The 13,234-nt window shown below is 36.8% G+C and overlaps 1 protein-coding gene across 3 annotated transcripts in view; it reads right to left on the bottom strand.

The window, feature by feature from the left end:
- LOC120860208 (lysine-specific demethylase 4C) overlaps positions 1-13,234 on the bottom strand; it is a 404,469-nt gene that overhangs the window by 301,099 nt on the left and 90,136 nt on the right. For all 3 annotated transcript variants that reach the window (XM_040235989.1, XM_040235987.1, XM_040235988.1), the window contains exon 6: positions 13,177-13,226. In XM_040235989.1, coding sequence (XP_040091923.1) covers positions 13,177-13,226 — 50 coding nt within the window. The remainder of the gene's footprint in view (positions 1-13,176; positions 13,227-13,234) is intronic.

The following is a 13,234-nucleotide window of genomic DNA, read 5'->3' on the forward strand; positions in this document are numbered from 1 at the left end:
AATAAAATTTAAATGGATTTATCAAACTTTTCAAATCTGTACCTCTGCTCAGCACTGCACGAATTAAACTTTAAATTAAAATCAATGAAGAAAGAGGAGTCTATTTAATTTCCTTTTGATATGGATTTGTAATCAGGACTTGAACAATGTGGTGACTGGTCATAAGTTAATTTAAATTGGAAAACCACTGAAGGAAGGCAATTTGCAATATATTAAGAACTTCATACTGGTTCAGAATTTATATTTTCAATAGGCTATCAGAATTATATTTTACATCGCCCTGGAAAACACCTGATAAACCACAAGTTATGACACAAAGTACCTATCTCAAAATGAATTTTGCCTCAAAATACCTGCAGGAGTACATGGTTGACACTCACCCCTCACTCCAGCATTTATGAAAAATATTTTATTCAATATTTAAGCCAGCCAACATAACCAGAATACAATTTGATACAAAATGGTAATTTTTTTAAAACTCAGAACTATTTCAGCCCTGGGCTATCTACATAGTAAGTGAAGAAAATAAATTTGGAAAGAATCACATGTATGAAATATACCAAAATAGATCTGATAGAAAATATTTAACTAAAAATTCAACTGAAGACTATCAGAGTTTTCTGAAAGTCACTAAATAAACAGAAAACAAGGTATGTATTCAAAGTTTTGGAAGTACGTTCTTTAATACATGCCTTTCAGAATCTTTTTATTTTCTATTCTTACGTTTACTTTCTTGATCAGCTTTTTCCCTAAGTTTTCAATAATATATTTGGAAGAATTCTTCTCTAAAAGTTACCATATTTGAATGTTACTACTGCAGCATTCCATAAGCTTTTCCAACTTACCAGTCACACAATGGGAGAGGTCCAGTCTTTCACAGTCTTGAAGACCAAGAAGTTCCAATAAAGAAACAGAGCTACACTGACCCCTCAGGTACCTAGCAGTGAAAATAGCAGCTAGCATCTCACATATCCCATGACCATTAGGAAATAGGACAGGTGTAGAACACCTCACAGAATAAAACTGGCACATCTTTCTGCAGTATTTACTTTTGTCACGTTAAATCATTTAGTTTATGTCTGCATACAAACAAACACAATAAGGGAGCAAGATGCAAAACCTGCATGCGTATTGTGGAGTCCTAGTGTTTCACTCCCCTCTCTTGTAGGGATATTTTGGTGGAAGCACTTGAGAGACAGCATACTGTGAGGTATAAACTATGCTATGGGATTTTGATAAATCTTAATCTCCTCTTATAGGCACTTAACACAAGATTACCTGAGGACCAACTTTCCTCTCTCCATCATTGCTCACAATAAACACATACTTTAACACTGCTATTAATAGAAGAACTAAGTTTTAGAACAAAAACCTAACTGTTTGAATTATTTGAAGTCACTCTTATCTTGTCCACATAGTTAACAGAACAAGAGACTAATAAGAAACCCTACAGAGACACTGATTTCTAACACAAGTCCAACAACTCATATAGCCTTAACTGTTTCCACAATCTCTCAGCTCCTCAATTTCCCCATCCATATAATCAGGATGCTATTATTATCTTCCTCAGTGGGTTCTTTTCTTTCCCCAATATCAAGATATAATTGACAAATAACATTGCATAAGTTTAAAATACACAGGGTAATGGCTGCCTATATGTACATATTGTGAAATGATTACCACAGTAAGTTTAGTGCACAGTCATCACCTAAAAATAGTTATTTTTTATGTGATGAAAAGTTTTAAGATCTACTCTCTTAGAAACTTTTAATACAGTACTGTTCACTGTAGTTACCATATAATACAGTACATCCCCAGAACCTACTCATACTGAAGTCAATACTTTGGGACAATCTTCACCCAATTCCACCACCCCCTGCCTCTGGCAGTCACCAAACTGTTGTTTCTACCTGTAGGTTTGGTTTTTATAATTCTCACATGTAAATATGATCATACAGCATTTGTCTGTTTCTGTCTGACTTTTTTAACTTAGCATAATGGACTCAAGATTCTTCCATGTTGAAGGAAATGACAGGATTTCCTTCTTTCTTATGCCTGAATGACAGTCTACTGTATACATGGAACACTTTGCTTTATCTGTTCACCTGTCAATGGACATGCAGGTGTTGGGATGCAGGTAAATGAATACTTAACTTGATTTACTAGATGATGTGACAGAATGATGTCAGATTAGGGCAGAGCCAAGGCAGTGACAAAGAATCTGGAAGGGAAAACAATGCAAAAAAGCCCCACAAAAACCCCCTAAATGAACTGTTTAACTATTTGAACTATCAAACTGTAAAATATAGTGTGTGTATATGTATAAATTATAATTTTTACATGCTTTTGGAAAAAAAAAAAGCTACTGTAAATAATGCTGCAATGAACCTTTGAGGTAATAGATATATCTTTACGACAGTGATTTCATTCCCTTAAACACATACCTAGAAGTCGACTGCTGTATAATATGTTAGCTCTATTTTCAAATAGATATGTCTTTAAGACAGTGATTTCATTTCCCTCAAATACATACCTAGAAGCAGAACTGCTGTATAATATGTTAGTTCTATTTTCAATTTTTTGAGGAACATTCATACTGTTTTCCATAGTGGCTATCCTTGCTGGGTGGATCCTTATGGGAAGCCAGTGATATAAGGCACAAAAATCTTAGCCATTGTAAGAAAATGGAAACAACTTGATGTCCATCAACTGGTAAACGGAAGTGCAAAATGTAGTATATCTTCACAATGAAATATTATTTAGCTATAAAAAAGAGTGAGGTACAGATATAAGATATAACATAGAAAACATGCTACATAAAAGATGTCAGGCACGAAAGTCACATTTAAATGATTTCATGCATATGAGACATCCAGAATATGTAAATACCTAGACAGAAAGCAGACTATTAATTCCCAGGGGCTAAAAAGGGGTAAGGGGAAATACAGTATGACTGAATAAAAAATACAAGGTTTCCTTACAGGATGATGAAAATCTATTTGAACTAGACAGAGGTGATGGTTACACAATACAAATATATTAAACATAACCGTATTGTACACTTCAAAAGGGTTAATGGCTTATGTTTTGTGAATATTGTTTCTGTTGTTTAGTCGCGAAGTCATGTCTGACTCTTGGTGACCCAATGGAATGCAACCTGCCAGGTTCCTCTGTCCATGGGATTTCCCAGGTGCTATACACATCCAAGGACGCCCTGTACAACATAAAAGTGATCAGATGCGAGAAGCACTATTCTAACAGAGAAGAGTCTACACATTGCACAATTCCATGTTAATAACATTCTAGAGACAGAAATCTGGTTAGTGGTTGCTGGTAGGGAGAAGTAATTAGAAAAGGGCACAAGAGAATTTCTGGGGCCTACTGGAAATGTTCTATATCTTGAGAGTAGTAGTAATTACACCACTGTATATATGTCAAAACTCACTAACCTTTATATTTTAACAGGTGGCTTTTACTATAAGTGCATTTTACCTCTATCTGACCTAAAATATCATTAGATGTTTTTAAATTGTTTTAGAAACAGAGCAGATGTACTCTAAATCCCAATCTCACATGACAAACACATGCTGCTACTATTAAATCAACAAAGTTTTAGCCATGGTAAAAATTTAAAAATCAAAGCTTAAAAACATCAAATTCCCTATATACACACCCTAGTCTGAAGAAACTGACGTTAGTTATTAATCACTTAGGAAAGAAAGGAATAAGGAAGGGAAGGAGAGGGGAAAGATGAGAAACCAGACCGACAGACTGTATGTTCACACTAGCAATATATTTGATTAAGACAACTTAACTGAAATTTACCCAAGTATGCTTTGACAGAGGTTTATACAAGCATATCTCAGAGATGTTGCAGGCTCTCTTCTAGATGACTGCAATAAAGCAAGTATTACAGGAAAGCAAGTCACAAGAATTTTTGGTTTCCTAGTGCATTTATAATTATGTTTATACTATACTATAATCTCTTAAGTGTACAACAGAATTGTGCCCCCCAAAAGTACATACCTTAATTTTAAAATACTTTATTGCTAGAAATGCTAATCATCATCTAACCCTTCCATGAGTTGTAATTGTTTGCAATTCACAGATCATAAACATAACATAATAGTGAAAAAGTTTGAGATGTGAGAATTACCAAAATGTGACAGAGAGATGATAAGTGAGCAAATACTACTGGGAAAATGGTACCAACAGATTTTGCTCAACATAGGGCTGCCACAACCAATTGGCAAGAAAAAAAAAAAGCATATTCTGCAACTCACAATAAAGTGAAGCACAACAAAATGATGTAGGCTTGTAATGGCTTTTGCAATATTCATATGACTGATATGATGCTTTAAAAGTACAGTAGCCATATAAACAGATGGTAAGGAAAAGGACAAAGGAAAAGGATATACAAGTATGTTTCTGTAGAAAATGCTTTTAGATAGATGTATTTGATTCCTTGGAAGAAAAGCAATTACAAACCTAGGCAGCATATTAAAAAGCAAAGCCATTACTTTGCCTACAAAGGTCCATATAGTCAAAGCTACAGTTTTTCCAGTAGTCATGTACGGATGTGACAGCTGGACAATAAAAAAGGCTAAGCAACGAAGAATTGATGCTTTTGAACTGTGGTGTTGGAGAAGACCCTTGAGAGTCCCTTGGACTGCAAGGAGATCCAACCAGTCCATCCTGGGGGAAATCAGTCCTGAATATTCATTGGAAGGACTGATGTTGAAGCTGAAACCCCAATACTTTGGCTACATGATACAAAAAGCTGACTCATTGGAAAAGACCCTAATGCTGGTAAACACTGAAGGCAGGAGGAGAAGGGGACAACAGAGAATGAGATGGTTGGATGGCATCATTGACTCAATGGACATAAGTTTGAGTGGACTCCAGGAGACAGATGGTGAAGGAAGGGAAGCCTGGCATGCTGCAGTCCATGGGGTTGCAAAGAGTCTGACATGACAGCGAATGAACAATGAACAGCTATTTGATTCACGTGTGAAATTTCTTAACATGCTTATTAGTGAAAAGAACCAATGAACTATATTATGTGGGGTGACACTTGATCATTTTTACCCACATTCTTAGTTAAGAGGTCAACATTAGAGGTTTAGGCTATAGTTGACCTCTCTGTTCTTCCTGCCCCATTTTGAGCAATTAATGGTTGGGTAGAAAGTTATCACATTGCAGGTTTCACTCTGCTCCACATGTCCAATAATCCATCAACATCTCTACTGTAGAGACAAAGCCTCATGGAGCTCTCCAGGAAGAGAGCCAGAAGAAATTCATACTGACTATATAGAGAAGCATGGTAGTTCTGAATAATTGCCTTATTTTTATCTCCTGTACATAGTGCAGTGAATAACAGGAAAGTTTTTCTATTTCAAACTGGCTTGCAGAACACTTATAAAACTTTCACCTAATTTAACAGGTATATAGACCATTACACATAGTTTTTTACTGCATTCTTGAGACCACTTTGTCTCAGCTCCAGCTTTTTCCCACCTTGACACGACATATGGATCACACATGCACAGGTCACCAGGACTCCTCAGGCCAAGGAATTTGGCACAAGTTAGTCAGTCAAGCTAACCAGGTTTTCTGGCTCAACTTCCACCCGACAGAATCAAAGAATTCTTAATTCTCCTCCATAGTAATTTTTCCCTGCTAGCTGGCATTCCTTTCCTGAATTCTTCCTCCCATTCCCTACCTGTCATTTCTCAGAACTGTCTTTCACCCCACACTCTAATTATTGTAGCATGTGTATGTTATGTATTATGGTTCAATGTTTAAAATCCCACTAGGAATATGGCTGGGTACACAGTTTTAAAATTCAACACAGACTGTGACTGTTACTCAATCACTAAGTCATATCCAACTCTACAATCCATGGACTATAGCATGCCAGACTCCTCTGTCCTCCACTATCTTCCAGAGATTGCTCAAATTCATGTCCAACAAATTGTGACATTTGACATCAAAAAGGTCCCCTGGAGAAGAGCATGGCAACCCATTACAGTATTCCTGCCTGGAGAATCCCCATGGACAGAGGAGCCTGGCGGCTATGGTCCATGGGGTTGCAAAGAGTCAGACATGACTGAGTGACTAACATATACACATGAGGAAATTAAATTCAGGGACTGCTTCACCATTTCTAATATAACAAGTGATAGTATGATGAAAATAAACATACCATGACACATTACACACTGATCTCCATTCCTAAAGCATGAGTTAGGAATGAATGCAAAGGATGTATCACTGAACTTCTTCATTTTTTATGTCTTAGGGAGTCACGTAAAATTGATTGTTCATAATCAAGGGCATTTAATTTATTAGCCTTTCAAAACCAAGCATTTTAATGTAATATTTTCAGGCCATCATGTAAAAGAATGTTTAAGGGAATTATGTATTTATCATTTTGAGAGCTGATAAAAGTTCATTTTCCTAATTTCAAGTCAGAGGTATGAGAAAGGGTCAATTTGGAACATTTATAAAATTTAAATGACTTGTTGTTTACTGCTACTCTTTCAGTCTTTAAACAGCAGTGGTTCATAATCCCTTTTGGACCAAACCATCTTGATGGATCTGATCATGGGTTAGCTTCCCAGAAATCCACATATATGCCCAATATTGAATATAATTTCAGAGAGTCCACAAGCTGCCTGCATCCAGCCTACAGACCCTTTGTTCACCTCCTTGAACAGAATGTACTTAGTTGCTCAATTGTGTCCAACTCTTTGCAGCTTCATGGACTGTAGTTCGCCAGGCTTCCCTGTCCATGCGGATTCTTCAGGCAAGTATACTGGAGTGAGTTGCCATGCCCTCCTCCTGGAACAGGGATCCCTGCCAATCAGGCTAAGATTCTGTTTCACAGGCTTAAACTCATGATGACTAGTCATTTAAAGACACACACACGCCAAAATTGACTGCTTAAAGAAACCTGAACTAAATTAATCCCTCATAACAATGATTCATTCATTCCTTTTTACTGAGTGTCACTTTAATAGGTTAAAAACAGAAATACTTGCTACAAGTAAATATAAGACTACAAAAGAACCAGTATACTGAACTCTACCATACTGTCACTTAAAACAAAATTCCTGCTAATCATTCACACTTACAAAATCTGCTGCATAAAGTCCTAACTCACATATTCTTTTTCCAGTAACCAAAATTTTGACCAAAGTGAGTCCTCTTTAATTTTTTAAAAATTATTAGCACTTTATTCACAATGAGAGACCAATGAAAAAGTCATTCACACATACACACACACACACACACACACACACATATCAGCTGCTCCCAATTTACTTTAATCCATATTTTGCTTAACTTAATAGAACCACTAAGATATTGTCTAATTTCTAAAATAGATGAGATTTAGACATTCTTAAAACTGAAAATCTTCAAAACTGTCATTCATGATGTTGTATCTCTAGTATCCTTTTTACTTCCCATTCAATTGTATCGGGTCAAAAATTAGAAAGAATGCAATGGCATTACAGGCAAACATAACAAGTATAAAAACTGCAACAATTCACTTGAGATTTTTTATTACTTTTATATCTACATGATATTAGAAAAAAACTGTATAAATGAGAAAGCAACTGAAGGGCAAAATCGAACTCCTGGCTTTATTAGATGCAGACCTAACGTTTCTCAGATAAAATATTTGCAGGTGCCACCGTCAATCAAGATTTCAATAGAAACCAAAGATGAAAGCATTCATGCATAAAAGGCAACTGTGATAATTATGATGTGCAGACAAGATAATGGAAAATATCCAGGGCTGCTTTTCATATTATGTATCAAGTGCTGCCTTGACCTAGACATCCTATAAGGCTCCCTCACATTTACTGCATTATTTTATCATTTTAATTGTTTAGCAGAATTCAATTAATTTGCTTGACATCTGCTCAGGAGATAGAAATCCTCGACTGTCTTATAGGGTCTTTCCCTTGAATCAGTTCTCAAAATAATGCTGCAAAAAATTTTCAATAAACACTCAATTGAGTTTAAAGTTCCTTTTCAACCTTCAAGTTTATTAATCTCTTACTGATTAAGCTAATGGCATCCATTTTTCTGGAATGTCATTTCAGGCAGTTTATATCAAAGTGTATAGACAGTTTATAGCAAAAAATTTAACATGTGATTCCATATCGCAAAGTTTACATTGCTCCAGTTTAAAAATTCTGGGGCAGTGAGGTGAACAGAAAATGGTAGAATAATTATCACAGAGAACAGAAGAGTCCACAGCATATGGATTTAGCACAAAGTTCACTGCCTGTGTATTTAAGGATTATGGTAATCATATTCTAAGCTGTGCTATAATCTATTATCCAGAACCAGGATCCATCCACTTAATATTCATGAAAATAGTCCATAACGAAGTTCAAGATTACAATTACATTGCTATTATTACTGTAATGTATTACATTATAAAAACACTAAGGCTTTATAGTTATTAGGCTGCCAAAATTATAATAATGCTTTTAACAAACATGATACCCTAACTATTCTTTCTAATACTCTTCCATAATTTGGAGGAAAGCAACTTTTAGATGTCTTTAACAATATCTATTCAGAGCTGTCAAGTCAGTGTCCCCATTTTATTATTAAATGAAAGCATACATAATGTGGGGACAAAATTCCTTTTCTACTAGAAGGCAAACCTAACATACCAATGAATCTTAGATTGGCACCTGATTGAAAGAACAGTGCTCCCTGAGGATTCAATTGAGAATAAAAGCAGAATGTCTTATCTCTAGTTGTCACTCAATGGAACTCCACTTTCCTCTGGAAATAAATCACTAGTAGTCTACATCATCCTAAGTTAGGGTGGTTAGCAAAACAGAAGGGGGTGAATATGACTCTCCCCCTGTGTGAGAGAAATAAGAGTAAGGTTGCCTGGCATATCTTTAAGGGAAGGAATAAAAGTAAACGGCATTCTCAGTAGATACAAGTGGGCACAGAGTGAAAGTAACTGATAGAATTTCCAAAAGAATGGCTCAATCTGGCCCTTAAAAATGGACAACCTCAGTTCAGTCACTCAATCATTTCCAATTCTTTGCGAACCCATGGACTGCAGGATGCCAGGCTTCCCTGTCCACACCAACTCTTGGAGCTTACTCAAACTCATGTCCATCGAGTCAGCAATGCCATCCAACCATCTCATCCTCTGTCGTCCCCTACTCCTGCTGCCTTCAATCTTTCCCAGCATCAGGGTCTTTTCAAATGAGTCAGCTCTTCGCATCAGGTGGCGAAAGTATTGGAGTTTCAGCTTCAGCATCAGTCCTTACAATGAATATCCAGGATTGATTTCCTTTAGGATGGACTGGTCAGATCTCCTTGCAGTCCAAGGGACTCTCAAGAGTCTTCTCCAACACCACAGTTCAAAAGCATCAGTTCTTCGGTGTTCAGCTTTCTTTATAGTCCAACTCTCACATTCATACACAACTATGGGAAAAACTATAGCTTTGACTAGATGGACCTTTGTTGGCAAAGTAATTGCTCTGCTTTTAAATATGTTGTCTAGGTTGGTCATACCTTTCCTTCCAAGGAGCAAGCATCTTTTAATTTCATGGCTGAAGTCACCATCTGCAGTGATTTTGGAGCCCCCGAAAATAAAGTCTGTCACTGTTTCCATCGTTTCCCCGTCTACTGCCACGAGGTGATGGGACCAGATGGATGCCATGATCTTAGTTTTTAGAATGGTGAATTTTAAGCCCAGCTTTTTCACTCTCCTTTCTCACTTTCATCTAGAGGCTCTTTAGTTCTTTTTCACTTTCTGCCATAAGTGTGGTATCACCTGCATATCTGAGGTTATTGATACTTTTCCCAGCAATCTTGATTCCAGTTTGTGTTTCATCCAGCCCAGCATTTTGTATGATATACTCTGCATGTAAGTTAAAGAGGCAAGGTGACATATAAAGCCTTGACATACTCCTTTCCTGATTTGGAACCAGTCTGTTGTTCCATGTCCACTTCTAACTGTTGCTTCTTGACCTACATACAGATTTCTCAGGAGGCAGGTCAGGTGGTCTGGTATTCCCATTTCTTTCAGAATTTTCCACAGTTTGTTGTGAACCACACAGTCAATGGCTTTGGTATAGTCGATAAAGCAGATGTTCTTCTGGAATTCTCTTGCTTTTTCAATGATCCAGCAGATGTTGGCAATGCGATCTCTGGTTCCTCTGCCTTTTCTAAATCCAGTTTGAACATCTGGAAGTTCACATTCATGTACTATTGAAGCCTGGCTTGGAGAATTTTGAGAATTACTTTGCTAGCATGTGAGATGAATTCAATTGTGCAGTAGTTTGAACATTCTTAGGCATTGCTTTTCTTTGGGATTGGAATGAAAATTGACCTTTTCCAGTCCTGTGGCCACTGCTAAATTTTCCAAATTTCCTGGCATATTGAATGCAACATTTTAACAGCATAATCTTTTAGGATTTGAAATAACTAGAATTCCATTGCCTCCATTAGCTTTGTTCATAGTGATGCTTCCTAAGGCCCAATTGACTTTGCATTCCAGGATATCTGGCTCTAGGTGAGTGATCACACCATCATGGTTATCTGGGTCATGAAGATCTTTTTTATATAGTTCTTCTGTGTATTCTTGCCACCTCTTCTTAATATCTTCTGCTTCTGTTAGGTCCATATCATTTCTGTCCTTTATTGTGCCCATCTTTGCATGAAATGTTCCCTTGGTATCTCTAATTTTCTTGAAGACATCTCTGCTGCTGCTGCTGCTAAGTCGCTTCAGTCATGTCCAACTCTGTGCGACCCCATAGATGGCAGCCCACCAGGCTACCCCATCCCTGGGATTCTCCAGGCAAGAACACTGGAGTGGGTTGCCATTTCCTTCTCCAATGCATGAAAGTGAAAAGTGAAAGTGAAGTCGCTCAGTCATGTCCGACTCTTCGCGACCCTATGGACTGCAGCCCACCAGGCTCCTTTGTCCATGGGATTTGCCAGGCAAGAGTACTGGAGTGGGGTGCCATTGCCTTCTCCGGAAGACCTCTCTAGTCTTTCCCATTCTATTGTATTCCTCTATTTCTTTACACTGATCACTGAGGAAGGCTTTCTTATCTCTCCTTGCTATTCTTTGGAACTTTGCATTCAAATGGGTATATCTTTCCTTTTTTCCTTTGCCTTTCGCTTCTCTTCTTTTCACAGCTATTTGTAAGCCCTCTTCAGACAACCATTTGCCTTTCTGCATTTCTTTCTCTTGGGGATGGTCTTCCTCACTGCCTCCTGTACCATGTCACAAACCTCCATCCAAAGTTCTTCAGGTCCTCTATCAGATCTAATCCCTTGAATCTATTTCTCACTTCCACTATATAATCATAAGGGATTTGATTTAGGTCATACCTGAATGGTCTAGTGGTTTTCCCTACTTTCTTCAATTTAAGTTTGGCAATAAGGAGTTCATGATCTGAGCCAAAGTCAGCTCCCGTCTTGTTTTTGCTGACTGTATACAGCTTCTCCATCTTTGGCTGCAAAATATAATCAATCTGATTTTGGCACTGACCATCTGGTGATGTCCATGTGTAGAGTCTTCTCTTGTGTTGTTGGAAGAGGGTGTTTGCTATGACCAGTCTGTTCTCTTGACAAAACTCTGTTCACCCTTGCCCTACTTTTTTTTGTACTCCAAGGCCAAATTTGCCTGTTACTTGAGGTATCTCTTGATTTCCTAATTTTGCATTCCAGTCCCCTATAATGAAAAGGACATCTTTTTGGGGTGTTAGTTCTAAAAGGTCTTGTAGGTCTTCATAGAACCATTCAACTTCAGCTTCTTCAGCATTAGTGGTTCAGATACAGACTTGGATTACTGTGAGATTGAAAGGTTTGCCTTGGAAATCAACACAGACCATTCTGTGTTTTTGGAATTGCATCCAATTACTGCATTTCAGACTCTTTTGTTGACTATGATGGCTACTCCATTTAGTCTAAGGGATTCTTGTCCACAGTAGTAGATATACTGGTAGATGGGCAGGTAATGAGAACCTACTATATAGCAGAGGGAACTCTACTCAATCTCTGTGGTGACCTAAATGGGAAGGCAATCCAAAACAGAATGGATATGTGTATACCTATAGCTGATTCACTTTGCAATACAGCAGGAACACAAATTGTAAAGCATCTATATTCCAGTATATTAATTTTTAAAATTAATTTTAATTTTAATTAATTTTTAAAAATTAATAAAAATGGCAGCTAAAACTGTTTAAAAAAGTGAGAGAAGAAGATGGACAAGGTCAAGAGAGGCACAACTGGATGAAGGTAGTCAAAATGTACAAACTTCTAATTACAAAATAAATAAGTACTAGAAATGTAACAAATAACATGATAAATATAATTAACACTGCTGAGTATTATATGTGAAAGCTGTTAAAAGAGTAAATTCTAAGAGTTTTCATCATAAGGGGAGATGTTTTTCTATTTATTTTCATATTCATATGAGATAATGGATGTTCACTAAACCTATTGTGACAATCATTTCAGAATGCAAGTCAAATCATTATGCTGAGCAGCTTAAACTTGTAACATGGTATATGTCAAGTGCATCTCAATAAAACTAGAAGAATAAAGAAAACAAAGAGGGACAAAGTCTTAAAAAAAAAAAGTTCAAGTTCCAGTAAAGTATGCTTAATTTTACTAGTCTAAGAAGGCATACAATATTATGCCTGTCCCATCACCTAGAAACATTCAACTTCATACTTCAAGTGCTCTCAGGCCCAGGGGAGGGGGATTTAACACAACTCTCTGGTGAAATGATATGGCAACATGAAAAGTACCCATAAAACATCCTAGAAGCCCAAGATCCAGTATCAGTACTTCTCGGAATTTATCTCAATGGTACAACTAAAGGAAATAAAAATTTTATTGACACAGTGATGTTAAGTACATTATATAAAGGAGAAAAAAACTGGAAATAACTAAAATAGGTTAAGTGAAATCAGCTGACAAAAAACAAAGCAGCCAACTAAAATAATCATGATGATTATGCAATATGGAAAAAATTAAAATTACTCAATGAGAAAAATACTTAGAAGCCAATAACTTGAAAAGAATAACATTAACATAGTGATATTCTACTCTGTAAAAATACCTCAGAAACAAAGAACCTATCGTGTAGATAACAGATAGCAAGCTTACCTTGAGCTAGTCTTTCCAGTCGTTTCCCATGTTCCGGGGGTATTGCATACCTAAAATT

This window comes from Oryx dammah, unplaced genomic scaffold (assembly GCF_014754425.2).
Source record: "Oryx dammah isolate SB20612 unplaced genomic scaffold, SCBI_Odam_1.1 HiC_scaffold_11050, whole genome shotgun sequence".
Lineage (NCBI taxonomy): Eukaryota > Metazoa > Chordata > Mammalia > Artiodactyla > Bovidae > Oryx > Oryx dammah.